Consider the following 27,120-nt stretch of genomic DNA (forward strand, 5'->3'; position numbering starts at 1 on the left):
TATTATATCAATATCACATGATATAAAATAATAAATTATATTTTAATTAAATTAATTATTAATTATAAAAAAATTATTTAAAATAAAAATATAATAATTTATTTAACTCAAAATAAAAATATAAAATTTAATTAAAAATATAAAAAAATTTAAATTTTTTTAAACATTGTAAGAGTTATTTTGAATTTTTTTTAACAAGGTTCTTGCGTACGCAAGCCCCACTACCACAAATTATGACGTAGGCTCTCCCACTCGGAGAGACCTTAGGCCACCCCTCCTCAGTGCAATGGAGGCAGCTTGCCTAGGCCATGGGCTTTTACGATCACCCATCGACCTCGTCCAGGTAAGTATGAGTTCTATTTAATATTATGCGATAAAATTTTAAGATTTTCTCTCCCTTTTTAAGTAACAACAATACTAATTTTTTGAGATTTTTATTTTTTTTTTCAAATTATCTATTGGTAGTAACGTAGGGTAATAGTTAACTTAAAATTTTTTTGAATTATTTAAAAATTTTAAATAAATTTTATTATTTTATTATATACAATCAAAAATTTTATTTTTATTTTAAATCAAATAAAATTTCATTATTTACAATTGATTACTCAAAATATGACATATTATTTTAAATATTACATGTTACTACTACTAATGTGGTATGTTATTAATAAATAATCATATAATATGTTAATATGACATGATATAATCACGTGATGTTTTTTACTTTTTATATTAATGTTATGTCATATGAATATAAAATGATAAATGATATTTTTACTTAACCAATTTTTAATTTATAGAGCTTACTTAGATCCAAATAAATGTATAAAGTTTAATTGAATGTAATAATAAAATAAAAATTTGTTTATATTTTTTAAAATAATTGAATAGCTTTATTAAATTAAAAAATATTAAATCTATCTAATTTGGGTTGTACATTTAAAAATTCATCCATAACAATATAAAATTATAAATTGAACCAATAAAAATGAATTTAAAAGAAGTTCAATGATATAACAGCAATAATAATTATAAATAATTTAAAAAAAAAGATACAATATCTATTTAATTGGGTTTGTGAAATTCCTTAATGTTATAAGATCGTAGATAGTAAAATTTTGCATGGTGTTAGCATCATTCTATGGTAACAAACTTACATTTGATCAGTCAGTCCATCCAGCATGACTAAAATTAAATGAGGCTTGATAAAGAACAATGGTTCTTTAGAGTTTGAACCAAAGAACACCCGTGGGCAACAACGCGACTCCCGTAAATACCCCAGAAACCTGCCACGTCAGCAAGCACCAGGGCTACTATCGACAATTCAGCAAAGCAGCCGCAGCTTCTCGATCCCGTCTGGTCCTGAAATCCAAACCGCTCCAAGCCCCAACGTCAGCCTCCTCCCCTCGCCTACACTCTCTTCCCCAAATCAGCCAACTCGATTATAATTACGAAAACCCTAAAAAAGCATAAATCAATTGCTGAGAAAAATCGGATGAATAAGATTTTTTGAAAAATTTTGATTCGATTGATTAAAAGAAAAAAAGGAGAAGCTTTTTGTGTTTTTTGATGCTGATAAGAGATGCCGCCGAAGCAACCCTCAAAAACAGAGTTAGCGAAGAAGCAGAAGATCGTAGAGGACAAGACCTTCGGTCTCAAAAACAAGAATAAAAGCAAAAATGTCCAAAAGTACGTCCAAAATCTTAAGCAATCCGTTCAACCCAAACCCGACTCGAGTAAAGTAGCTCAGAAGGTTCGGATCGTCCCCCGATTACTACTTTTTCTTTATACCTCCTAATCTATAGATTTAAAAATCAAAAAATAGAATTTTTTATGCTTTCTTTTTTATTCCCTTTTTATTGTGTTGTTTAGGAGTTTAAGACTTTCAGTGGATTAAAGAAAAGATATTAGAATCGGGAAAGATTTTTTAAGTTTTTTCTCATCTTGGGTTGGTATGAATTAGTTTGGTTTGTATAGAAAAGTGTAGAATTTTTATTGTCAGGCAAAATGTTTAATTCTCTTTTAATGTTTAGTTAGTTAAGTTGATTGGTAATTCTGGTTCTTTAGGAAGTGAAAGTTTCAATGAAGATAATATCAAATGGTAAAAAAAAGTTAATTTTTTCTTTACTAATCAAGCTTAGACATCAAATTTTTTTTTTTTTAACTAACAGAAAAAGAAAGAGGAAGAGAAGGCCAAAGAGAAGGAGCTCAATGACTTGTTCAAGATTGCTGTTACTCAGCCCAAAGTGCCTGTTGGTAATTGTCCTGTCCTTTCCTCTCTGAGTTCATCAGGATTATCACTGACTTAAGGTTTTGGATGTTGGTTTTTTTGTTTATAATATGTATTTATATTGGCTAGTGGGAATTAAAAGTTTAGAACTAATAATTGGGTACTTGAGCAGGTGTTGATCCCAAGTCGATAGTATGTGAATTCTATAAAGTGGGACAGTGTGCCAAAGGTTTTAAATGTAAGTTCTCACATGACCTGAATGTTCAGAGGAAAGGCGAGAAGATTGACATTTACAGTGATAAGCGTGACCAAGGTTAATTCCATATGAAATTTTACATTGTTTATCTGTTATTACTTAATTATGCAGTATGATATGTTTATCGTTGTGCTGATGTTTATGTGGTTGGTGTTTCTTTCTTTAAGAAACAATGGAGGACTGGGATCAAGAAACTTTGGAGAAGGTTGTGGAGTCAAAGACAAAGGAATATAATCAGAATAAGCCTACTGATATTGTAAGCTTTTGCTGTTGTTCCTGTATAAGTTTGTTGATTATTTCAAAATGTATATTCTGCTGAACTCTATATTTGTTAAATGGCACATTTTTACCCATTTATGTGTGAAAGTCATGCCTTTGAACTCTGGTGGAAATTTCTTCTAGTATGGACAATGGCAAATGGAAAGCTAGCATGAGATGTATTTTGTTACATTCTGAAGCATTTGCATTTTAATGCCTAATATGAAATTCACTTAATGTGCGAATTATTAATTAGATATGCAGAGGATAGAGAGAGAGAGGTCAAACTAGATGGCTGTGAGGATTAAGTTGGTGTAAATTGTAGGGTCTAGCTGTGTGACTTGAGATATTCGTTTCTCATCTTCTGCTGCTTTACCTAACTTTGAATGACTATGATTGGTACTGATTGGATGTATGTGCAGGTTTGTAAATATTTCTTGGAAGCAGTAGAGAAGAAACAATATGGTTGGTTTTGGGTATGCCCAAATGGTGGTAAAGATTGTCACTACAGGCATGCTCTTCCCCCAGGATACGTTCTAAAGTCTCAGATGAAGGCTCTGATTGAGGAAGAGCGTGAAAAAACACCAATTGAGGATGAAATTGAGAATCAGGTAATAATTAGATTTGCTGGAATCAACCTGCTATGCTTTAATTAGCATACTTTGTGACTTTCTTTTCATTATATTTAGCTTACCTAACTAAAATATGTCTTCTTCTGTAGCGTGCTAAATTAAAAACTTCAACTCCTATGACTCCTGAGTTATTTATAGAATGGAAGAAGAAAAAGATAGCAGAAAGAGATGAAAGTTTGGCTGCACAGAAGGCAGAAAGGGCTAAGAATGACCGCATGAGGTATGCCCTGCATGGCCCATGCGCTTTTACGCATGTTTGTTAATAGAGTGAGTGTATTTGCATGTGTCTTATTTTCCTGGGTGTCATTTGCTAAATTTGTTGTTCTTTGTGCTTTATTGCAGTGGCCGTGAACTATTTATGTCAGATGCTAGTTTATTCGTGGATGATGCTGAGGCATATGAGAAATACCAAAGAGAGGAAGAATCTGATGTTGCCGGAAATAAGGTACCCTTTTGCTTGGCATCTTCTATATTTTCCTTGTAGCTCCTGTGAGCTTTGTGAATCACTCTGTGGAATGAAAGGTTGAACTGCTGTTAATACATATTTAGGAAGCTTCCGTATGCTGATGGAAGTGGCAAATAGAGCATTGATTTTCTAGGTTTCTTTAAAAGGAAAATATATTTACTAGTCATTGCACTAGTAATTAAAGTTTATAGTTTCCAAATTTTAAGGAACAAAAATTGTTGTTTGTTGCTTTCGTAGGGAAAATGTGACAATTGCTGCCACTATGCTACCTCCGCCACTGCTAATTTACTAGTGTTGGCACCACCTAGCATTTATCATTTTCCACAGAATCATGCCATCATGGCACATGTTTTTGACGATGAAACTAATATAAAGTGAACATGAGAGCTTGGTAACAGGAAGTTTGAATAAACACCGAAGTAAAATGTATTTTGAAATGTACCTATCTTGAAACAGCCTAGAGCTGCCCCTGCTCCTGGGTATCTTTGTGTTTCCATACCTTGCCCTACCTTGATCCTAAGAGGGAGAGGGTTTGAAAAAAGCACCTCCCTGATTATGGTGCTTCTAAATTGTCATATCTAACATGTATTCAACCTGGTTTAATGTCATCTCTGAAGAAAAGTTGTGGCCCTTCTTTGTAGTACCTGATACTATGGCTAAACTTTGGAAATATGATTGGTAGGTGCTGAACAGTGGATTTTAATCATAGAATGAAATTGGAATACATGCAAAGAATTTTCACTATTGACACACTAATATTCCATGGGCATACTATGAGATGGACTGATTGTTGCTGAATATTTCTTGTTTTGCACGTACAACATCAGGCCAATCCTGATTCAGCTGCTGATGGACCAAGTACCTCAGCGACATCTGCTGCTGATGCTGAAGCTCTTCCAGATGATGATGATGATGATGATGATGATGAATTGGACATGGATGAACTAAACGAACTAGAAGCAAGCTTGGCAAAAACATCAATCCAAATTCAGGAGCCTAACGCTTAAGCTCAATTTTTAGAGGCGCAGAGTCTTCAGTCCACATGCGTTTTAAAAGTGTTGACTCTATGATCCTGCTGCAAATTACTTGCCATCACAATTTCACCTGTAGCTTAAGACTGCTGAGCTTCCCATTATCCTGGCAGAGTGGCAGCTGTCATTATTATCGTCAAATTTAAGGTTCACCTATAAGCCTAGTGGTGCATGAGCATATGGTGAAATTGCAAATTGTATCCCATTCTAGAATGCTGGGTTTCTCTCAATCTTTGTTAGAAAGAGGATCATGAATATGGTTGTGGTTTTCTTATTCTTTTAGGCTTTGAAGCACACAAGGACGATTCTCAGTTTATGAATAAGGTGTATTATTTGAACACAATTTACAGCAATCTCTAATGTATTATCAATTTCTCAGTGTCATTGTCTGATCACAAATGCATGCATTTGCCTTCCTGGAAGGAAAGATTTAAGCTGATGAATCGCAGTTAAATTTCCACTGCTAAAAGAAGTCTGAATTATTCATGAACTTGGCTGCGCTCGACAGAAGCTTCTTCTCAGGTGCTATGTGCCTGACATTGGTTTGCCCCTGAACCTCTACTTGTAAAAACATTCTATGGTATTATTGGTTCTTTACCCTGCCGATGATGTCTTGAGTTACTTGTGCTCTCATGGATCAAACCCATCAGCTAAAATCTGTTATACCAACATCATCTGTTAAGTCTTCAGGACTGAATTTAAGGTCCTGCACTAGCCTAGAAAAAGTTGGAAACAAACAAGAATGTGGATCAGTACAGCCAATACAGCTAACCCGACAAAAATGATGACAAACCAATGATCCAAAGGTCGTATCCATGGTGGGGATGAGAAACTGTTGAGAAAGAGATCCGAGTTCCACTTCCACTAAGAGGAACCAACAGACAGTGTTCACTCTTCAATGTTCTCAACGAGCCAAACATTTCTTGTAATCATGTCAACTAATGGGACAAATCCATAGCTTCAAAAGTCCTCGAGGTTGTGCCACTACCCAACAAAACATAATATTATTATCCTTTCAAAGTGCTTTTGTTGCACGAGCGGGTCTAACGTCATCCCTTCATACGCAAGCCCAATGAGAGGCCTTCGGGTTTCTTCGTTGAAACTTCTTCTTCTGCCCTCCTTTACAAGAAACACTGTTATAGCTGCCCGGCTGACTGTTCCTTTCGATGTCTTTGTAATTGAGTACTGTAATTTGCTTTTCTAAAGTCAAAAAGATTAATTTATGGATTAAATGGATTCATTATTGCAATACAAAGCATTACCAAAAAAAAAATCTTTAATGCATATTTATATATATTATAGTAAGGATTTCGCTAACCATGCAATAATGACAACAGTAGCCTAATGTAGAAAAAAAATAATTTAATTGGGTCATATATTATATTATATTTTAAAGGAACTTTTGCTTTAAAGCCAAAGATTTTAAATATTAAAAAAAATGAATGCTTAAGTTCATTAATTCAATAAGAAATTATCACGATAATACAATATCTCGAGTATCATCTTAATAACATAATCTTTTACAAAGTTTCCAAGTTATATCGTGTATGGTTTTTCTTTTTTGTTTCTAGAAGTTATATATCATTTTGGTTATTAATCTTTATGTAAAAAAAGTAAAATTATTATTTGAATACAAGAATAAACAAGTATTATTTTGGATTAGTAAGAATTAAAATTAATCTTTGTAAATAATTAAATACACAACCTTAACCTCTATATAGAATAATTGTATTTGAATGAATTTATCATTTCACATTTGAAAATTGAATATATTTATTAACTTATGATCGGATTTATAACACAAATATAAAGTTTATTTTATGATTTTTTAAAAAGATACATACATACTCTTTGTGATGATCGAATTGAATAAAAAATATACCTTTTTAATCTTTCGTTTTAGATTTTTATTTAATTTTAGTGGGATCAGTCTTATTATAACACGTACATATAAAATTAATTTTTCTAACTAACAATTAATACGATGATCTTTAATATATTGAAAAATATTACTTAATATAATAACGTTAAAAGGTGACTCGCAGTGATGGTTAACAAAACACTACGAGTGATTAGTATTAATCTTCATGTCTTCACTATATATTAAATAGAAACAGGAGAATGTTCAGGTCAAACTCTCTAAAATATGTATTGAAGGTAAAGCAAATCAACTTGGACATGTCTGAAATTTCAAGGGATTCCAGAAGGGCGGAGGGGGTAAGACTGCGAGGGGCAAATTTGTTTGAGGGTTCAAAATTTCAACGACACCGCGGTGCAGGTGAAGAAGTCATTGGCTACATGATTACGTATTAAAGCATGATTTACAAGGGATGAACAGTGGGGGAGATTTTAGGATAGAATTGTTCAAGGACACAATCAAGATTTGCCGTGTCAAAGGCGAAGAAAGGTTTGTCCACCTCTGCGGTGGCAAATGCTGTTCATGGGTTTTAAATTTCTTGAAAATCTATATGTTTCATGAACATTGTCGAGCTTTTGAAAGGTACTCCCCCACTGCTTTTTCTCTGTTCTTTTGTCTTTGCAGAGATTTGTTCTTAGTAAGTAAGTGTTACAACAAATAATTGAAATGTATTGGGGGTGGTGAAGAGAGAGATTTAAACAGTATTTGCCTTGGTAATTGTTTTATACTTGTTCTCGTTCTATAAAATAAATAATTTACAAGCTTTAAAGTAATCTTTTAAAGAAAAAGAACTTTTAATTAAGCGAATTCTGGAACCCAAGATTAGTCAAAGACAAAATTTTCCTTCTTTCTTTGTGTTTGTGATAAAGGAAGCATAAAGCTTTTGCAAAGAAAAGAAAAGACCCATTCTTTTTATTTACTTTTGGCATCATAATCTGCAACCCATTTAGGTCCAATTATGGGTTGATATGAGGTTAAGGAATGGGAAAGATGTATCCTTAAACCAAATGGGGTTGCTTTGCAAGGCACAAATGGAAGAAAGCACAAAGGTAACAAAACTGTTTCTTCTTGAATGGCAAAGAGGCACCCTGTTCGATTCATATACCGGACAAGAAATCACCTTGTCCAATAAAAATTCTACTCTTTATCTTTAGCAAAAGTTTTCTCCCAGAAACACTCTTATCTTAAAAGTAGGTACACAAGTACACAAGGCAGTTCAGTAAAAAAAATTTATGTTGGTAAGTATGTGCTTTTTAAGCAAAAGGATTTTGGCAGATTATATACGACTTTGGCTAGCTTTTTGGTGCACTTGCACTTTCATTCCTGTCCCACATGCTCCCCCAGTCTCACAGCAATTTTTTATACACAGAAATGGAAGGGAAAAAATGGAAAAACAGAGCACCAATTATTGGGGACCTTTTGTCCGTACAGATAGGAAAGCTTTTGTTTCATCCATGGCACTGGTCTTGAGGTTCTTACTTTCATGCAACAGAAATAGAGATGAGTGTTGATTTTGTATTTTATTGGCTGGTACTAAATTAGAGGATTCATCTTAAGAGGCCTGCTCCTATTAGAATTAGCTGAAGGATAGAACCATTCACAAGACAGGCAATTTGGAAACTTACAGCACAAAATGAACAATGCTAGTAATTCTGAATTCAAAACCTTTGCTGCCAGGTTTTGTCTTAGAGAGAGAAAGAGAGTACAGAAATAACAAAAGGGGGCAGAGGAGGGGAATTGGGTCGAGGATAATCGAAAGAAAGATACATGAGAATTCTCATGGAGAGCACTGCTCTAGTACCAGGTAACAACTTTCAGGGAACAATGCGGAAAAGGGTGGAGCAACCTATAAGCCAGAACATTTCCAAGCAATGCTGAAGATGACAATTGCTGGGAACTTCTCATTTTCTGTTCAGATCACCCTGATTATTTGGAATTTGGAAGCTGCATTTCCTCTGATGTCACCTTCTTTCTTTGCAGCGCTCTTCCTGCTTTTGATGCTACTCTCAACACAGACTTGATTATAATGGATATCATCCTAACCTTGATCTGGCCTCTCTTTGGAGGTACCCTTGTCTTCTTTAGCCCACCTTGTGCCTTTGCCATAGCCATTGATGCCCAGTTAAAAACTTTAACAGGGTCTTTCCCAAAAAAAAAAAAGAAAACTTTAACAGGTTTCAGATGAAAGGAGGCAAGCTCAGAAAGAAAATACTTTGTTATTATAACTGAAAACTACAAAAATACAGCAGGAGGCTTCACAAAAGGGTGTGGCAGATTCCGAGTGAAAATTGGGGGAGTCATGGTACTTTATATCTTCGGGCCATTAGCTTGTCTCCCCCTTTTCCCTTTGTTTTTTCTTTTTCTTTTTTTTAAATCCTTTTTTGTTGCTGGAAAAAAAGGGGTTGACTGGCGGGGAACGACTTTGCTTTTCTTGCCTGGTTCTCAAGATTTTAACAGCGTAGTCGAATTTCCTTCTAACTTTTTGGCTGCCGAAACACGAAACCGACTGGATGACAATTGCCAAACGAGCATATGCTTCTTTTCTTTCTCTTCATGTTTAATTTGAAACTTTCAAACAACTCAGATGTTAGAAAATATCTTTTTCTCAAGAGACTCAAAGATTCAGTCATTGAGCAAACCTGGAGTTAATATGACTAATGGTATTCCATATTGAAAGATAAATCTGCAAGAAACGTATTGTCCTTTTGTTCCCCTAATTTTGGTCATTGAGAAAATCATGCTAGCATGACTACTTGAGCCATGGGTTTCAAGACTCATAATTTGAGTTGATCTTATCAACTATGAAGACTTCAACACATTCATGTATAGAATTATTGGCAAGGGAATTTCAGTTGTCTTTCAGCATAAGGATCCCTTCAAAATTGAAAGTACATTTGGTTGACGGAATAAACAAGAATGAAATAGAATAATTACTACGTGGGAATAGAATAGAATAATTATTATGTAGTTTGGTATGACAAATAGAATAAAATAGAAACGAATATTATGACTTATTACAATGTTTGGTTGTTAATAATAACTTTAAAATAAGAAAGGACTAGAAAATAAAAAGATAAAAATATTCTTTATTATATATATGATTATTTATTTTATTTTATTTTTAAATATTAATAATTTATAATTTAATAAAAATATTAATAACTTCTAAATTAAATATTAATATTTATTTATAATTTAATCATTAACATTTTAAAAAATTAATATTTATTTAATTTAAATATTATTATCATTAATTTTTTTATTTTATTTTTTGAATATGAATAATTGAAAAATTAAATATTAATATTTTTTAAATATTAATAATTGATCATTTATTTAAAATATTAATAATTGATCATTTAAATATTAATATTTTATTTATAATTTAACCATTAATATTGTAAAATACTAATATTTTATTTAATTTAAATATTATTATGATCAATTATTTTATTTTATTTTATTTGTAAATATTAATAATTGATAATATATTTATAATATTAATAATTTATCATTTAAATATTAATATTTTATTTATTATTTAATCTTTACTTTTTAAAATATTAATATTTTATTTATAATTTAAATGTTTATAAAGTATTCATATTTTATTTATAATTTAAATGATATTATTTTTATTTATTTTTATTTTTTAAATAGTAATAATTTATAATTTATTTAAAATATTAATAAATAATAATTTAAAATATTAATATTTTATTCATAATTTAATAATTAATATTTTAAATATTAATATTTTATTTATAATTTAAATATTATTATGATTATTTATTTTTATTTTATTTTTTCAAAAGGTATATAATTTATTTAAAATATTAATAATTGATTACTTAATTATTTATAATTTAATTATTAATATTTTTATATATTAATATTTTATTTACCAATATTAATATAGGTAAGATTGTATATTTCTAAATTTATGAGGGATAATTTAGTCTTGACATGTTTTGAAGCTATTCCATCAAACATGGAATAGCTAATACTAAGGGATAGGGTGAGTTTAGTTAAACCTAACTTTTAACTGATTTTAAAGAGAATAGTTATTACTTGATACAATTGCGAACCAAACATGAGAGAAAATATCAGATGGGGAATAGAGGGGTACCAAACCTGCAGTGAGAGAAATAAAAGAGCAAGGAAGAGATGTGAAAACCGTGGTACAAGACCAGGTCAAGAAATTATATGTGTTTTGAAAGGAAAGTCCAAGTCCACGTTCACCATGTCAAGCTCAAAACTTCAGTGTTCTTATCCTATTATTTCAGGTCATTCCTGTCTACCCATGAAAATGACTTACGAAACAACCTGTCGTAAGCATTCCGGACAGGAATACTAGGTGTCGTTCAAAGGTGAAGGAAAGATGAAATGTGGAAGCAGAATAGGATCAAAACGGTTTCTGTTTTTTTTTGGGTTAAGTTCCACTTACTCGAGAGGGCGGAAAACACATGGAAAGACCAAAAGGATCACATGCCAATTTGGTGATGGCTGCTTGAATTTTCTTGCACTCCTTCTCAGTTCAATCTCAGACATAATCATCAAGAGTGTAAGACTCATGCTAACCAATTGACTGACATGGGTGCTTCCCCGGCCCCCGGATGCCTCCCATATCATTTCTTCACCGTCTCCAGCAACTGTTGTTTGTCAACTTATTTAGGTGTAGCTGCTAGTCCAGATAGCAGATTGTGACTGTTAATGGACAGGATTAATGTTTGGTATCAACAGTCAAAGACCTAATTCCATGTAAAACGTAAGACTAATGAAAATGCAGGGGAATTGTGCTGTTAATAAGGACAGATTGGAGATCAGATTTGAAAAAATTGTTATCTTCCTCAGTAAATCAATGAAAGAAGGCATGTTTCAAAAGATATTCTCCTTAACTCATTCATGCAGTGCACAATATTTTACACCTCCCAGAAAACTAGAAGAAAGCATGTGGAGAACCTTCTGTAACATTACTTCCTCCCCCATGTCATAAAGAATGCAGGATAGCTGCAACCATTCATTGATCACTAAGATCTTTTAACACTTTAACCTCTCCAAACAAATTTTCTATTTACCTTCAGCTCAGATGCTCTTAATGTTCTTTATCCCCGAAACAACTCTCATAAGACCCACAAACTATACCAAAGGACTTATTCAGCATGAATCTGCATCATAAAACTCCTCTAAACACATAATCATGGGTATGGAAGTTTTACTAAGTTTACTCAAAATGGAAAAATGAAAAAAAGAAAAAAAGAAAAAAGAAAGAAAGATGCTTATGGGCAAAGCAAATTGGCTATAAATAACAACCAGTATCCAGATTTACTTACAAGTAGGGGTCTACAAATTTCTCCCCTTTATACTCATTTCATTCTGACAATGATCCTTTTACAGAAAATGAACTGCTTTTTCCTTAGGGAAAATTAGATCACTTAACTGGTGCAAGAATTGTATATAGCAAAAGGAATGCGACTATTATAGTGGCCCCTACTAAAGTAAATCCTGGACTGGTCCATAACATGAGGTTTGACCTCTCTGTTCTCTTGATGGGATCAACCTCCTCAGACAAAGGATAGTTTGATTGTCTAGGATTCCAGGTAACATACTTGTCAGGAAAGAACCTTGAGAAGATGGACTTTTTGCTTTGCTTCCTGAAATTTGTCCATGCCTTATCCCAATCAGTTGAGAATTTATCACCTGAGGTATGTCCAAGAATAATTGTTGTATGAGTATTTGGATAGGAGAAGCAATATAAGGGCAATGTAAATTCAGAAGTAGCTAAATCATAAGAAAGTGATCTTATACCAACATAGCATAGTCAAATCATTGTTCATACTTGCACAGTGAATTAGCCCTAACACCAAAAAATTCTTTCAACATCAATTGAATTACAGATGTAGCTAATATGCAATAATGACTGCACTCCGCTGCCTGGGATATCAGTTAACACCATATAAAAGTTTTATTATTTTAATTTCCAAGCTCCAAAAAAAATGAAGTTCCTAAATATACATGGGCTCCAGTAGATAAATCAAGTTAGTGTTATGTTGATTTCCATGTGTATGCTAATGCACTAATGCGAACACCTGATAGCAGTGGGAAGAAACGATAGGAAGAAGGACAATTTATGGTATGACAACAGTGTTAAACAAGGGCAGGCAGCAGGGCACTAGCAAAAGCCTGTTTCTAGTATACAGTCTGCCTCACAATATAGTAAAGATGAGAATCACTTCCTTGATCCTGAAGTATTCATCTCGCATATTCAAGCACAAGTCTAATCTAAAGGAATAAATATTCTTTAAATGTGCTCTCCAGGTCAACCAAGTTAGCCACTGTTGCTTAAATCAGTAGAAAAATTACAAGACATGGGCATGCCTAATCATGATAATGATCACAGGCAAATTGGATATACAATAGGACTCACTTTTCAAAAACTTTGAATTCTAGATAATGTAATGCAACCACTAACCAGGAATATTCAAGTTCCTAAGAGCTCAGATGAGTACTAATTCTATTTCCATTCCCATTCCCGATTCCTCCACCTAATCTTGGATGTCAAAAAATAAAGTAGAATTTATGAGTAATTAGGACTTCTGTTCCTAAAAACAAACTAATAAACTCCAATTGATTTAAATCTTTAATGAAAATGGCTTAGTGACAGTAACACCAACACAGATAACAGGAGCAATAGTAAAACTCCAACATTAGCAGCTGCAGCAAAAGAAAAGAAATCTTCTTTCTCAGAATAACTATATTGGCAATGTAACCCAAAACAACCAAAACTTCAAACAAGACGGGCAAATTAAGAAAACCCAATGATATGGTAAAACACCCTTTTGACATTTAAGTGAAATTGCTGCTGAGTTGATACTTTGGGGCCTATATATAAAGCTGATGACATACCCCCGTTATCACCGTTTTCTTGAGGTTGCCGAGAGCCTCTTTTGGAGCAGAAAATTTTGAAAGAAGAACAAGGATATGGAGATGTGGATTTCTGTGATGTTCTCCAAAAGCCGTGAGATGTTAAGCTCCCGATTCCAGCTTGAATATCCATTGGCATCTGAAACCGAAGATTCCAATTGAAGCTACTGACGCCACAGCTCCAATGATCTCTCTCTCTCCCGCACCTAAAAAAATATCATTTTTTGGATACTTTCTTATCCGCTGGGAAAATCTGACAACCTCAAATTCTTCCATGTCATCATATGACACGTGGCAGCATAACTAATTTTCTTTTATTTTTCTATTTTCAGTATAAATATATTCTTTTTTTTTTTTCATTTGGCCAAAATATTCCTTCTTTGTTACTACACCCTTTTAGTTCTTCTCTAAATATAGATATAATTAACTTATATTTTTGTTTAATTAACTTTTAGTGTAATTAATTTCTTATACTTTCATTTTTATAATTAACTTTTAATTATAATGTAACTCGTCAATTTTTTTATATCATGTCGCTATAACGTGGCATATTATCGTATTATAATAAATGATTATGTGACATTTAACATAATCATGTGATGATCTTCATCTTTTATGTTATTGATATATTAATATTATACGAATATAAAATGATAAATGATATTTCGATTAATAACAATTAATTGTAAAAATTTATTTGATTCAAAATAAAAATATAAAAAATTGATTAAAAATGATAAAAAAATAAGAATTTATTTAAATTTATTTGAATAGTTAGAAGAATTCTTTTAAATATTATATCTTATATTTTTAAGATGTTCGATTTTTAATATCTTTATGGTTCTTAATGCTCAAAAAATAAAAATAACAACATAATTTCCTTAAGAAAGAATACCCTTTTTTATTTGAGAAAAAATTCAAACTTATTTTTTTAATAAAAAATATAGACTAATCACTTAATTAAATAATGTAGTACTCAAAGAATGCCTTTTGGAGACACAAAATAAAGTAACACCACATTATCTAAGAAAATGTCATGTAGTTAATCCTAATCACCTTTGTTCTTTCCTAGGTGAAAGTGATAGTATAAGTTTGGATGAACTTAAGTTTTGTGATGTACTAACAAAGTTTCTTATTTCAGCATTAATTATCTGATACTATAAAGTTATTATATATTTTAAAATAGCAAAAAAAAATCAGAAAGAAAGATTATAGAATCATTAACTACCTTGGTGTTCAGTCTGATGAGATGTCTAGTCAATCAAAGACACATGGCATTATCAGAGACGCTGGAGACTCAATCTGGTCCGACGTGAATGACCAAATCCCATCATATTTCTCTATTGTCACCTCTTGTTGCCCAATTCCAGTTGCACCAAAATAATCAACCGGTCGAAATTAAATTTTTTCTTCTCATTCCTTGGCACTGGGGCACGCAGGCTCAGCCCTGACCTCTCTGTCCTGTCCCCATTCCACTTAGTTCGCCCAATGGTCGGCAGATTGGCCTAAGACAACACATGGGACTGACTTTTCTTTTACACTCCCGCGAGTGGAAGATCATGCTTCCACGTGTCATCAGATCCCGTTACAGAAAAAGCCGTGGACAGCCCGGTGGGGCATACGGAATAGTTTTAAGGTTGTCAAATAAAAACTGAAGTAATTTGAATCAATACAATTTTATTTTTCTAAGCAAATAAAATTAAAATATTTTAAATATAAAAAGTCGTGAAAATTTGACTTAGATCGGTTTAGGCTTAAAAGTTAAGTACAATTTTGGTTATGATGGCTTTTGTCACAGAAAACCTAAAAGCTTATAATTTTAAGAAAGTTTTTATATATACTTTTTTAAAGCGAACGAAAACAGACCATGTACGCTTCTAGTGGGCCATGGTTTGGCCATCACAACCTAAAGCTTGATGTAATGTCAACCGTTAGATCGTTGGGTCAAGACCAGACAATGGAGCTTCAATCTGCACCACTGTTTTTTTATTTTTTATTTTATTTTTTGTGTGTTTTGTTTAAAATATATGTCATTAAAAAAATAATTAAAATCGAGGTGCAAGTGGAAAAATGGGGGGACGGGTACACAGGTACGAGAGGACACGATATTGGGTGGTTGTTTTAATTTAGTGGACAAGAAAGACTGGCGCGTAGCTTTCACAAATCTATCGTGGGACCCACCCTTCCTTTCGGGTTTTAACAACTTATGACGAGCAGTTTTTCGCTTCACTCTTCAACACATCGGCGGCGCTGTCAACGGATTAATCGGCTTGTATCTTGCTCTGTCTCGTCGGGTTGCGTTGCTTGCCAACCCCAACTCTACGCCCCTACACCATGAAAACTACGGTGTGGCCTCCTGCACGAAAGAATTTTTTTTTCAAATATTTATAAGTAATAATAAAAAAATAAAATATATATCTTCTAATCACGCTGCTTGACTCATTAATTTTATTTCAAATATTGTATTTTCTGAGATATTTATTGGATAAATTCAAAAGTAAAATTTATGGATCCACGAATTATTAGATCACATCAGGTGAGAATAAAGGCCATGAAATTGTTTTTTTTTTTTTTAATATTCAACATTATAACACGAAAAATGTATTAAGAAAAAAGGCCAAAAGGTCAAAAGGCAGAATGGAAAGTCTAGTACTGTAGTTATAGGGAGGTTATCCAATCACGTTGTAGTATTAGATACTCCCTCCTGAATTAGACCACACAAGAAAGAAACCTCTCGGTATGGATAAAGACCATAAACTAAAATCGGCGTAGAAGAGGAATTGAAATGAGACGATTAATTGAACGGCCTTAGATAACTCACCACACATGTTACCCAGCTCCACCCGCCAGACAACTGAGTTCATCTCTCTCTCTCTCTCTTTCAAAGTCAGTCATTTTGTCTATAGTTTGGTTGCAAAAAGCAAGCATAGGGAAGGAAAAAGAAGCAGAGCAAAACATGAACTCATCATCGTCGTCACCGAATCCTCCACTGCCTCCAGCACCTCCTCCGCAGCAGTCTTCCACGTCCGCGAACGCCGCTGATGGGTCCGGAAAGAAAGTCAGGAAACCTTACACCATCACCAAGTCACGTGAGAGTTGGACTGAGGAAGAACACGACAAGTTCCTTGAAGCTCTTCAACTGTATGTTCTTCTTCTTCTTTATTTATTTTTAAGTTGAAAACTTTTGGACCAATTTTGTTCTTTTTTGAAAAATTAAAATGAATTACAAGTACCCAATACTTCGATTTACTGTTTTCTTGGGTTTCCAACTTTCCATCTCCTTTTTCGGTCGGAAATTTACCCTTTTCTTGCTGTTTCTTAATTTTGATTCTGCTGTTTTAACTAGTTTAGAACTTGGAAAGTCTTGAACGAGTCATTTCTTGAGATAATTGTGAACTGGATGTGTTTTATGGAGAAATTTATCTGCAAACTTGATACTCAAGTTGTTTGGGAGCTTAATTTTGGCTGAATTTGGTACAAGAATTTACCTGATCGTTACTATAAAACTTCCTTGTCGGTTTGTGCATTGAACCTTGAACGAGGATGCCAATGGCAATACATTTACTTCCTTTTTTTTTTTATTATTATTTTTTTGTTTAGGATATGATTTGCAGCTGTTGCCTTGTTCTATTTATGTTTTATTAGCAATTTGAACTGTAAGGATCAATGTTGTCTTGTAATAGAAAAAATTCTTGTTAGCATGATTTTTATATAAGTAGTTTTCTATCTTTCTTCCTGACTTAGGTTTGACCGTGACTGGAAAAAAATTGAAGATTTTGTGGGTTCAAAGACAGTTATCCAGGTTTAAAGACAACAATTGGATGTTGTGAGCTAAATTTTTAATATTTAATCTCATTTTGGTTCATTTTTTTTAAATGAATGCTCGCTGCCTTTTCAGATTCGAAGTCATGCCCAGAAATACTTTTTGAAGGTCCAAAAGAATGGGACAATTGCACATGTGCCTCCTCCTCGCCCCAAGCGCAAAGCTGCTCACCCTTACCCGCAAAAGGCGTCTAAAAATGGTTTGTTTTGTTAAGGATTGTGAAGATATACTAGATTGAAGTATTAAGGCTATGATTACATTTTGACATGCTTTTAAATTAGCAGTTTTAGTGTCATTGCAAGCATCCATGGCTTATCCTTCTTCAATAAATACCATAGCACCTGGATATGCTCCCTGGGATGAAGCGTCCTTGCTAGTAAACACTGCCCCAAGCAAAATCATGCCACCACAAGATGAATTTACAAGCCTTCAAGGAGCTGAAGGCATGCATACTTCTCTCCTTTTTTTTCCTTTGTTATAATAGTAGTAGACTAGCTTTCCTAAAGGGAATATTCCAGCACTTCTTATGCATACAACGTTACTGATTCAGCTGATATTGGATCGAAGGGCGTAGCAAGGATTAGTAACAGTGGTGTCAGTGGCATTGGAAGCTCAAGTAGGACAATACCTAGTTCTGATATGCCAAACCAAGGGAAACAAGCTCCCATGCTTCATGGTATTTGTGTTGGCCATAATCAATTTTTTTTCCCATTTACTTTGTTTGTACTTGATGGTATAGGTCAGCTTTATCTTTGTTTTGCAGGTATACCGGATTTTGCTGAAGTTTATAGCTTCATTGGGAGCATCTTCGATCCAGACACCCAAGGGCATGTGCAAAAACTCAAAGAGATGGATCCGATAAATTTTGAAACTGTGAGTCAAATGGCACTTATTTTTTTTATTTCAACAGGTCATATTTGTAGTATATATCATAAATGCCCTGCCCTAATTTACATTATATGATGTAGAAAGTTTAAAATAAAAATCAGAGGAAATACTGGTCGACATGACCTGGTTTTTGGTCAGTAGTGACCAACAACCCCTTAGATAAAGTTTACAAAGCAGTGTATAGGAATAAATGCTGATGACGTGTTTATATCTTCCTTTCTAAAGTCTGGGCCTTGTCTGTAAATTCATTAAAATAGCAATAGGCCCAGATAAGGTTGTTGATGTTTTGTGAGATTCTTAGAATTTGTTGCATAATTTGGACTGCATGGTACATATAGCCTTAACTATTTCTTGGAGTCTTATATAAGCTTTATAGAATCGTCTTCTGCATCCTCTCATGGATGGATGTGGTGAAAGGCTGGTCTTTCAAATTTAATTTCATGTGAGGCTATAGAATGAGTGGTTATATTTGAGTATTGCAATCAATAGGAGAGGTGCCTAACTGGTTTATCATGGGAAAGCTTCTACAAATTTGTTGTAAGAACAGCCATCTCTGCATTCAGAAGTTTTCTGATTTCACCTATATATCACAGGAGATTTCTTTGATGTTTGCCTTGTGGCATCAGAAAAGTAATTGAACATGACTTTTGATTATATACAATCTCTGCCCTGTGAAATTTCCCTGTTCTAAATGATCTGGGTTACTGTATGTAATTCCTTTTTGTGACTTTTTGCAGGTCTTGTTACTGATGAGAAACCTCACCGTTAACTTGTGTAGTCCTGATTTTGAGCCAGTCGTAAGTATTTTTATGAAGTTAGTGTTTATGCTTTTCAGACATTATTTTCTGTTCAAATTTTATTGACTTGGGTAAATAGGTGCTTCCAACTTTCTTTCTATTTTTTTTCCTTCATTTTGAAATAAAAATGTCTAATGATTATGTTGCTACTAAAACATGATTTCTTCTACAATGCTTGGGTACTCGCATATTTCAATTCCTTCTTGGTTATTTAAACAAGAGAAAACCAACCAGAACTTTTTTCCTTGTCAGTGAGCATATTTTCTTTCTTTCTATTTTTTTCAATGACTGTTCTTTACTGCTAACTGATTGATCTCCTTGGTTGTTGCAGAGGAAAGTTATGTCCTCATATGATGTCAGCACAAAAACGGTGGGACTTGGCACGGGAATTATTCCCCAAAGCCAAACGAATGATATATCATGTTAAGCTGTTTATTATGTAGGGCTTGCAGGCAAGTACGTGCTTTTCATTTGTTTTTTCTGCTTTTCATCTATATTTTCATTATAACTTCCTTTTGCTGCATCAGGATTGTAATTTTTGTTTCCTTTGACTGCTATCTTAAATCTAAAGTGTCTAATGAAACTTGGACAGCATGCTTGGAGCTTACTAGGTGAAGGAGTTGCAACCACCACCTGGAGAAAATGTTAGAAATGTTGAGTGGAAGAAAGGTTTGCTACTACGGACTTTCAAGCTCTGTAAGGGTCTCGATGTGCAGCGAGTCAGGTGGAATGGTTGTCACCCGGTTTTGACCTATCAACCAGATAATTGTGTATATTCTTGTGAGGTTTGTCAATTAGCCGTTTTACCAATTGTGAAGTATGCCTTACAATAGAAGTGAAACTACAAGAATTTGAACATATCTGTAATAAAGATCATGGTTTTGCCTTATGAATGTAGCTAGAAGGAACTCCATGGCAACATGCTAGATTTCTTAGCTATTGTCATATATTGGTTATTAACAAGTATTCCACTAGAATATTATCTCCCAGTTTGACTAAAATTTGATGGGATCGTACCAAGGTCAAAGGGGCGCACGCTGCTGCTTTCAAAGGCATTCATAAGCTCATTAAGAACCCCCTTGCTCGTGGAAGGAAACTGTTTGTGCTGATTGATTTGCCAACTATAGCAGGCTGCTGTGGAGGGTTTCACTTATCTGGTCTCTCCTTCCCAGACCGTGTCTTTTGCCTTTTTAGCAGGTAGCTTGGAATCATGCACCTCTAGTTGGCGCCAAGCTGCGGTTCTTCTCCCAGTTCCTTTGTGCTAATATAAGCTATTATGCCAAAAACCAGTTGTAGGAAAACAACATAATCATGTACTAATTGCCACACTTCAAGTCTCTTCATTTTTTCCCTTCTCATCTAACCTCAAACCTTTTTTTGGGCTAGTCAGAGGCATCGCTTATGCCACGTATAAAAGGGTGATTTTCCTTTGAGGACAATAATTTGTAATAACAATAACAACAGAGCTTTTCTCACTATTTGGTATTTAATTAAATGGGTGGTATTTCCTTTGCTGTATTACATTAATATTTAATATCATTTCCTACATATTTTTTTTCTTGATAGAGTTTATATAGAAGTAACCATTAATGGCACCTTTGGTTAGCGAAATGACAGCTATTTCATGAAAATATAATATAAAAATTTTTAAATTTTTTTTTTTTAAATTACCTAACAACAGGCATTGGTCTGCCCAATATATACTCCTGAAGCCCATGTTCTCTTCTGGGTCGGACCATCTCGTTGTCCCTTTCTGATACCCGTAAGAAAACTGCCCCGACCCGCGACCATCGGCAACCACTGATTTGCCTTCTCCCTCTTCCTTTCTATAGTCTTCTGGAGTCTCCAGTCAAGTTTTTCACACATTTCTCCGGGAACATTTCTTCAATCTGTTACTTGACAGAGCAAAATATGTGAAGGAAAATCTGATTTGCTGTTGGTGTTGGTAAGATTACATCTCTGTTAAATCAATGAACGGTTTGGGGTTCAGCTGCTTTTTCTCGGTTATTTCTTTGCGAATTCTAGCCTCTAGGGTTGTTTATTTTTTGTCAGATTAAGGCATATCTCAAATCGCTTTCTTTTCTTTGCAATTACTTGGAAAATTTCATTGGGGAAAATAGTTTTAGATCAAGCAAATTGAAAATGCTGCAACATCAGATAGTGCAATCCCCAGCCAGGCTGGGCTTAACGAACCCCAACTCACCTTCTCTGCAAAACCCTACCCCTCCAAAATACCCTTCTTCCCAACCCCAGCCCCAACCGCCGCCGCAGCAGCAGCAACAACCTAGCTCCACCAATCTCTCCGCCACAACCACCTCGTCAGCGCTACTTTCTCTTCTCCCTCCACTGCCCAGAGCACAATCCCTCCTCCTCCAAATGGCCTCCTTAGCTTCCAAACTCTTTGAAGTCTCCCCGAATCGTACCGTCTGGGTGTCCGCCTTTCGCGGATCTCTCCCTTCTTTCCTCTCTTCGCAAATCCAAACAACGCCTCCCCCTCCGCTTGAATCCACCCCAACTTCAACCAAAGAAGTCCTCTCCTTATTCACTTCCCTCCAAACCCAACTCTTCGAAGCCGTTGCCCAACTCCAAGAAATCCTGGATCTTCAAGATTTTAAGCAGAAGATTGCGAGGGAAATTAGGTCCAATGATGGTGCAATTCTTGCTTTTGCTAATAAACTTAAAGAGGCGGAACGGGTTCTTGATATGCTTGTTGATGATTATTCTGATTATCGGCGGCCTAAGAGGTTGAAATTGGAGGAGGATGGTGGTGGGGGTGATGATGATTCTAGTACCACAACGGTCGCATCTCAGTTGAATTTGTCGGATATTTTGTCGTATGCGCATCGGATTAGTTATACTACTTTTGCACCTCCGGAGTTTGGTGCTGGACAGGCACCTCTTCGCGGGGCACTCCCCCCGGCTCCGCAAGAGGAGCAGATGCGTGCTTCTCAGCTGTATGCCTTTGCTGATCTTGATGTCGGTTTGCCTAAAGCAGTTGAGGCTAAGGAGAAAGCTGTCGAGGCAATCATTGAGCCACCACCTGCACAGCCTGTGGATACCAATCCACTTGCAAATTTGGCAGCCCTTCAGGGTTTGCTTCCTCCAAACTTTACAGTTCCATCAGGCTGGAAACCTGGGATGCCAGTGGAGTTGCCAACCAATCTGCCTGTGCCACCACCTGGATGGAAGCCTGGGGACCCAGTGCCACTGCCTCCGTTGGACTCCTTGCCTATACCTAGGATGGAAGAGCCACACTTGCGGCCTGTTCCGCCTCCAGGATTGCATAAGCCACCTGAGCCAATCCAGGTGCGACATGTTGAGCTGGATATCCTGGATCCTGATGATGATAGCAGTGATTATAGTAGTGATGAGGGAAGCTCTGATGATGAAGATTGATAGTGTGATGGTTTGAATGATTGGTAGTTTGAAGTACTTGAAGTAAGTGTACCTGCAATATGTAACTCATAATTTTAGGGACAAAATGGAATTCTGAGTTTCATTCATGTACCCGAATGCTAAGTAATTTGCAATTTGTAGAGTCCTTTTCACTAACCCATCTGAATTCCTTTAGTTGGAAAATAATTGCATTTTTTAGATATATAATTATTTCTTGTCATGTATCAGAATTGAAAATGAGACGGATTTGGTTTTGGTTTACACTAAACATTCAGTAAAACATCCTGCATTCAAACCATTGATTGGACACTATCCTGGTAAACAATAGATGGTGCTAGGAAAGGAAAGCAATTCTTTTACCATTATTCGTTACAGAACCATTGATGGGATATAGAAAGTTGCGAGAACTGTTATTTCTGTGAACAAAGAGCTACAAATCTGCGAGGGTTGCATACACTTGGTACTTGCAGACACAACAGAGGTGATCTTTCTTGCAGAAGGTGGAGAAGGTAGTGGTTTAGAAGGAGGAAGAGTGGAGAAGGTAGATGAATTCTGACCATTTATTTATTTTTAGATAATTGATATTGAAGGTGTGATAGTTCATATTGAGTTGTATAATTCCAATAGTTTGAATAATAAGAAATTAAATTAAAAAAAAAAAAAAGAAACGAAAACCCCCAATCTTGCAATATTCAGGAGTTAATATGAAATTGAATGTTCCAAGTTTCAACCTGATTTTTTCGGAATGAAAAATGGCAAAAAGCTTGGACAGGCTCAATCTTCAATCATTTATATAGGCTAGGCTGGTGTAGAGTCCATATTGACATATCATGGCCCATATATTATATTAGGGTGTAGCAGCCCAAACTCATCCTCGTAGGCCCGTTACCTGGTAGAACAGGCTAAACCCCGGAACCAAACAACTGAAACCCTACCATATTCTCTTTACACATCCGCACTCCTCAAAACCCTAGAGCCCTCTCTGTCTTACATCTTTTACTTCATTTTCCCAACACTCTCTCACTACCCAAACCTTGAACAATGGCAGCCGCGGCTGCTGCCGTCCGCCCTCTAGTCTCTGTCCAGACTATAGAATCCGACATGGCCACTGACGCCTGCCCAACCGTCCCTCTCGCTGATGTCATGAAAGCCTCGATCCGACCCGACATCGTCACCTTCGTCCACGACAACATCTCCAAAAACCGCCGCCAACCCTATGCCGTCTCCAAACGTGCTGGTCACCAGACCTCCGCCGAATCCTGGGGTACCGGCCGTGCCGTCTCACGTATCCCCCGTGTTCCCGGTGGCGGTACTCACCGCGCAGGCCAAGGTGCTTTTGGAAACATGTGTCGTGGTGGCCGCATGTTTGCTCCTACCAAGATCTGGCGCCGCTGGCACCGGAAAATCAACGTTAACCAGAAGCGTTACGCCGTTGCCTCCGCCATCGCTGCCTCTGCTATTCCTGCCCTCGTGATGGCACGTGGCCACCGCATCGAGGCCGTCTCGGAGATGCCTCTGGTCGTATCCGACGCTGTGGAGGGCGTGGAGAAAACCTCGGCTGCAATTAAGGTTTTGAAGCAGGTCGGAGCATATCCTGATGTGGAAAAGGCTAAGGACAGCCAAGGAATCCGACCTGGAAAAGGAAAAATGAGGAACCGGAGGTACATTTCCCGTAAAGGTCCGTTGATTGTTTACGGAACAGAGGGTGCAAAGCTCGTTAAAGCCTTCCGGAACATTCCTGGAGTCGAGGTTGCCAACGTGGAGAGGCTTAATCTGTTGAAACTCGCTCCTGGTGGACACCTTGGAAGGTTCGTTATCTGGACCAAGTCGGCTTACGAGAAGCTGGACTCGATTTACGGGTCATTTGATAAGCCTTCTGAGAAGAAGAAAGGGTACGTTTTGCCCCGCGCTAAGATGGTCAATGCTGACCTTGCTAGGATTATTAACTCTGATGAGGTCCAGTCTGTAGTGAAGCCGATTAAGAACGAGATCAAGAGGGCACCTTTGAAGAAGAATCCACTTAAGAACTTGAATGTTATGCTGAAGTTGAACCCATATGCGAAGACTGCTAGGAGGATGGCCCTTTTGGCTGAGGCACAACGTGTTAAGGCCAAGAAGGAGAAGCTTGACAAGAAGAGGAAGCCCGTTTCTAAGGTATATCATTTCTGTTTTGTTTTAGTATATTTTGTAAATGCTTCTGAGCTTCTTAATGATGATAATGTGGAATTTCTGTGGGTTAGGCTGATGCCTTTTATATGTCAATTGAATTATGTAGTATGTGCTTTGACTTAATGTTTAATGCCTTTGGATGTTTTGTTCCTTGAATTGGCTTGTGATTATTTGTATGATTAAATGAATCGTTTTGTTCATCGCTGCTTCTAATTGTTTGGTTAATTGCTGTATTTAGATTTTTTTTGTGCTTATGAGATCACTCTTTTGGATGCGGAACTCCTAGAAGTGTGCTATTTTAGTGTTAACTGGTTTTATTGTTGAGATATTACCTCTATTGACGATAAGGTGCTGTTGCGGCTGTAACACTGTTTAATAGGATGCTTGGTTGCTTTTGATTAAATCTCGGCATATGGTACATGTAACTGGCATGAGGAGAGTGATTCTAATTTGGTTTGACTCTGATTCATACATGTTCTTGAGTCATCTTTTCTACATGTTTATCAGTTGTTGTGATTTTGTCAAGAGAATGGTAGGAAGTGGGAGCTATTTGTTTATTTGACTTAAGTCATTTAGTTTAGTCCTATGGTAGAAAGATGAGTTTAATGCATTAATTATTCCAATTTATGTTTAGCATGACTTTGCGCCCAAAATGGATTGTATTGCCAGCCTTTGTTTCTCTTTTTCCTTGTTCTAGTTGTTTTGGTGGTATTCAAATTATGTTGTCAAGTTTTGCATCTTTGTAAGATTCACATTGTTTCCTGCATTTGTCATTCTGTTTTTACGTTCTGAGGCCTCATTCGACTCTTTACCCATATCTTCTCTGGCATGCAATTTTATTCTTTGTTCATCTTTTGAGGAAATATTTTTGTATTAATGATTCTAGCCCACATGTTGTGTTTACTTTTTGTTTTTAATCACTATTGTTGACTCCCCTAGTTTTTCCTTTTGTGCTTCTCTTGGATGTTTCAGGAGGAGGCAACAGCAATCAAGACAGCAGGCAAAGCATGGTATCAGACAATGATCTCAGACAGTGATTACACAGAGTTTGAGAACTTCTCTAAGTGGTTGGGTGTGTCGCAGTAATTTAGTTTTTGGCTTTAGAAAATTCCTGCAGAGAATGTTTGTAGCAGTTTTGTTTTGGTGTTGACATTTTATTTCCTTTGCTGTTTCAAGTTATGGATGAGAATGGGTGGAATGGCATGCTCCCATGCTATTGTTTTTCTGGCCTCCGCCCTGTCTTGTTATTATTTATGGCTATTGGAATAGTTTCTTTTGAAATGAGACAAGAATTAAATAGTTTTAAGGTGTCTCGTTGGTCTTTTCTGTTACCGAAATGTTTATTTTGCAGTGTCCATCTAGTTAAGACTGGTTCCTAATAAAGCTTTAATTCATTTTTCTATTACTTGGTTGTTTTCTTCGACGCTATATGTTTGGTTGGTAGGTAGAGTGAAAATAAAGCAAGTGGGAAGGCAGGAAAAAGAGGATGAAAATTGATTACAGGCATGGTATCTTATAATGTAATGTGAATATAGTATCTTATAATATAATTTGATTATAGGTAATGTGTGATTACTTGTAATGTTTAAAATGTAAAAAAAATAACATTACGATGTTTGTAAAAAAAATAATTTTGTAGTTTTTTATTTATAAGTATTTTGTTGAAAATCTAATATTAAATTTTTTATTTAAGTTTCTTTGGATCTTTCTATTTTTCTTTGGGCCAAACATTTTGTTCTTGGTAGGGGGAGGGGGATATGTGCTTCAAAAGAATACGAGGGGCCATTGGGTTTCGGGCCTATTGGCCAGAACTTGGAGTATTATTTGTTAACGCATTACCCAATATACTCTGGCTGCACGGGAAGGCCACACCTCCTTTATCTTCACCAAAATCCTCATATCTCAAAGCTTATGTGAAAGTAATGAGCCATTAACCTCCCAACTTATTATTACTTAATCGGAGGATGTCAAGATTAAGGGTCAGCTAAGCCGAGCTTGTAGTGTTGCGGGTTAGAATGTAAACATAATCTCATGCGATTTTAAATTTTGAAAATAATTTATAAATCATGAATTTTTATTTTCAACTCAAAAGATAAATTTAATAAATAGTGATGACTCATATTTATATACTTAATATTTATTTTATCTTTTAGTGATGTGAGATCATAACATTTAACTTGTAGCTGCATTCCATTTCCATAAAAAAAAAATGATTAGGGGTGTCTCAGATCATGCAACTATTATTATCTAATCAGTGCTTAAGCATTTTTCTTAACATACAATCTTACAATCTGACCCCAAATTAGAAACTTTTGTTGGCATAAAGATTTGA

General features: G+C 35.3%; 5 protein-coding genes and 1 non-coding gene across 7 annotated transcripts; 4 read left to right on the plus strand and 2 right to left on the minus strand.

Annotated features, from left to right (window-relative positions):
- Positions 1–196: 196 nt before the first annotated feature.
- On the minus strand, positions 197–351 carry LOC148762347 (U1 spliceosomal RNA). The gene has a single exon (XR_016026611.1). It is a non-coding gene; the product is annotated as a U1 spliceosomal RNA (small nuclear RNA).
- A 791-nt stretch (positions 352–1,142) lies between these two features.
- LOC18597884 (zinc finger CCCH domain-containing protein 11-like) lies at positions 1,143–5,257 on the plus strand. The gene is made up of 8 exons (XM_007027149.3): positions 1,143–1,753; positions 2,172–2,256; positions 2,403–2,543; positions 2,654–2,742; positions 3,167–3,355; positions 3,466–3,596; positions 3,719–3,821; positions 4,670–5,257. The coding sequence occupies exons 1-8, from the start codon at positions 1,583–1,585 to the stop codon at positions 4,847–4,849; spliced, it is 1,089 nt and encodes a 362-aa protein (XP_007027211.3). The 5' UTR covers positions 1,143–1,582; the 3' UTR covers positions 4,850–5,257.
- A 6,813-nt stretch (positions 5,258–12,070) lies between these two features.
- On the minus strand, positions 12,071–13,929 carry LOC18597885 (2,3-bisphosphoglycerate-independent phosphoglycerate mutase). Its single transcript, XM_007027151.3, has 2 exons — positions 13,698–13,929; positions 12,071–12,491 (listed from the first exon to the last, which is right to left on the minus strand). Exons 1-2 carry the CDS (start codon positions 13,852–13,854, stop codon positions 12,223–12,225), a joined length of 426 nt encoding a protein of 141 aa, XP_007027213.3. The 5' UTR covers positions 13,855–13,929; the 3' UTR covers positions 12,071–12,222.
- A 2,574-nt stretch (positions 13,930–16,503) lies between these two features.
- LOC18597886 (protein REVEILLE 8-like) lies at positions 16,504–20,112 on the plus strand. 2 transcript variants are annotated; one of them, XM_007027153.3, is made up of 9 exons: positions 16,504–16,856; positions 17,460–17,517; positions 17,614–17,737; positions 17,823–17,981; positions 18,089–18,214; positions 18,302–18,411; positions 19,164–19,223; positions 19,555–19,679; positions 19,816–20,112. In XM_007027153.3, exons 1-8 carry the CDS (start codon positions 16,672–16,674, stop codon positions 19,648–19,650), a joined length of 918 nt encoding a protein of 305 aa, XP_007027215.3. In that variant the 5' UTR covers positions 16,504–16,671; the 3' UTR covers positions 19,651–19,679; positions 19,816–20,112. The 2 variants fall into 2 exon arrangements, with proteins under 2 accessions (XP_007027215.3, XP_007027216.3); XM_007027154.3 differs by having other exon boundaries at positions 19,555–19,675.
- Positions 20,113–21,129: 1,017 nt separating this feature from the next.
- Positions 21,130–22,775, plus strand: LOC18597887 (hydroxyproline-rich glycoprotein family protein). The gene has a single exon (XM_007027155.3). It carries the CDS (start codon positions 21,366–21,368, stop codon positions 22,617–22,619), a length of 1,254 nt encoding a protein of 417 aa, XP_007027217.1. The 5' UTR covers positions 21,130–21,365; the 3' UTR covers positions 22,620–22,775.
- Positions 22,776–23,578: 803 nt separating this feature from the next.
- On the plus strand, positions 23,579–26,193 carry LOC18597888 (large ribosomal subunit protein uL4). Its single transcript, XM_007027156.3, has 2 exons — positions 23,579–24,773; positions 25,761–26,193. The coding sequence occupies exons 1-2, from the start codon at positions 23,661–23,663 to the stop codon at positions 25,872–25,874; spliced, it is 1,227 nt and encodes a 408-aa protein (XP_007027218.2). The 5' UTR covers positions 23,579–23,660; the 3' UTR covers positions 25,875–26,193.
- The last annotated feature ends 927 nt before the right edge of the window (positions 26,194–27,120 follow it).

Source organism: Theobroma cacao, chromosome 5 (assembly GCF_053813885.1).
Source record: "Theobroma cacao isolate CCN51 chromosome 5, ASM5381388v1, whole genome shotgun sequence".
Lineage (NCBI taxonomy): Eukaryota > Viridiplantae > Streptophyta > Magnoliopsida > Malvales > Malvaceae > Theobroma > Theobroma cacao.

What these genes read in the sequence shown, in the direction of transcription:
- LOC18597885 (XM_007027151.3), bottom strand. Translation starts at nt 13,854, where the DNA reads ATGCCAATGGATATTCAAGCTGGAATCGGGAGCTTAACATCTCACGGC. An exon ending in AGAAAACGGTGATAACGGGG is followed by an intron (nt 12,492 to 13,697) that starts GTATGTCATCAG and finishes GACATACCTCAG; the next exon opens with GTGATAAATTCTCAACTGAT.
- LOC18597884 (XM_007027149.3), top strand. Translation starts at nt 1,583, where the DNA reads ATGCCGCCGAAGCAACCCTCAAAAACAGAGTTAGCGAAGAAGCAGAAG. An exon ending in CAGTGATAAGCGTGACCAAG is followed by an intron (nt 2,544 to 2,653) that starts GTTAATTCCATA and finishes TCTTTCTTTAAG; the next exon opens with AAACAATGGAGGACTGGGAT. An exon ending in CTGATGTTGCCGGAAATAAG is followed by an intron (nt 3,822 to 4,669) that starts GTACCCTTTTGC and finishes GTACAACATCAG; the next exon opens with GCCAATCCTGATTCAGCTGC.
- LOC18597888 (XM_007027156.3), top strand. Translation starts at nt 23,661, where the DNA reads ATGGCAGCCGCGGCTGCTGCCGTCCGCCCTCTAGTCTCTGTCCAGACT. An exon ending in AGAGGAAGCCCGTTTCTAAG is followed by an intron (nt 24,774 to 25,760) that starts GTATATCATTTC and finishes TGGATGTTTCAG; the next exon opens with GAGGAGGCAACAGCAATCAA.
- LOC18597887 (XM_007027155.3), top strand. Translation starts at nt 21,366, where the DNA reads ATGCTGCAACATCAGATAGTGCAATCCCCAGCCAGGCTGGGCTTAACG.
- LOC18597886 (XM_007027153.3), top strand. Translation starts at nt 16,672, where the DNA reads ATGAACTCATCATCGTCGTCACCGAATCCTCCACTGCCTCCAGCACCT. An exon ending in ATCCGATAAATTTTGAAACT is followed by an intron (nt 18,412 to 19,163) that starts GTGAGTCAAATG and finishes GACTTTTTGCAG; the next exon opens with GTCTTGTTACTGATGAGAAA. An exon ending in GTCCTGATTTTGAGCCAGTC is followed by an intron (nt 19,224 to 19,554) that starts GTAAGTATTTTT and finishes TGGTTGTTGCAG; the next exon opens with AGGAAAGTTATGTCCTCATA.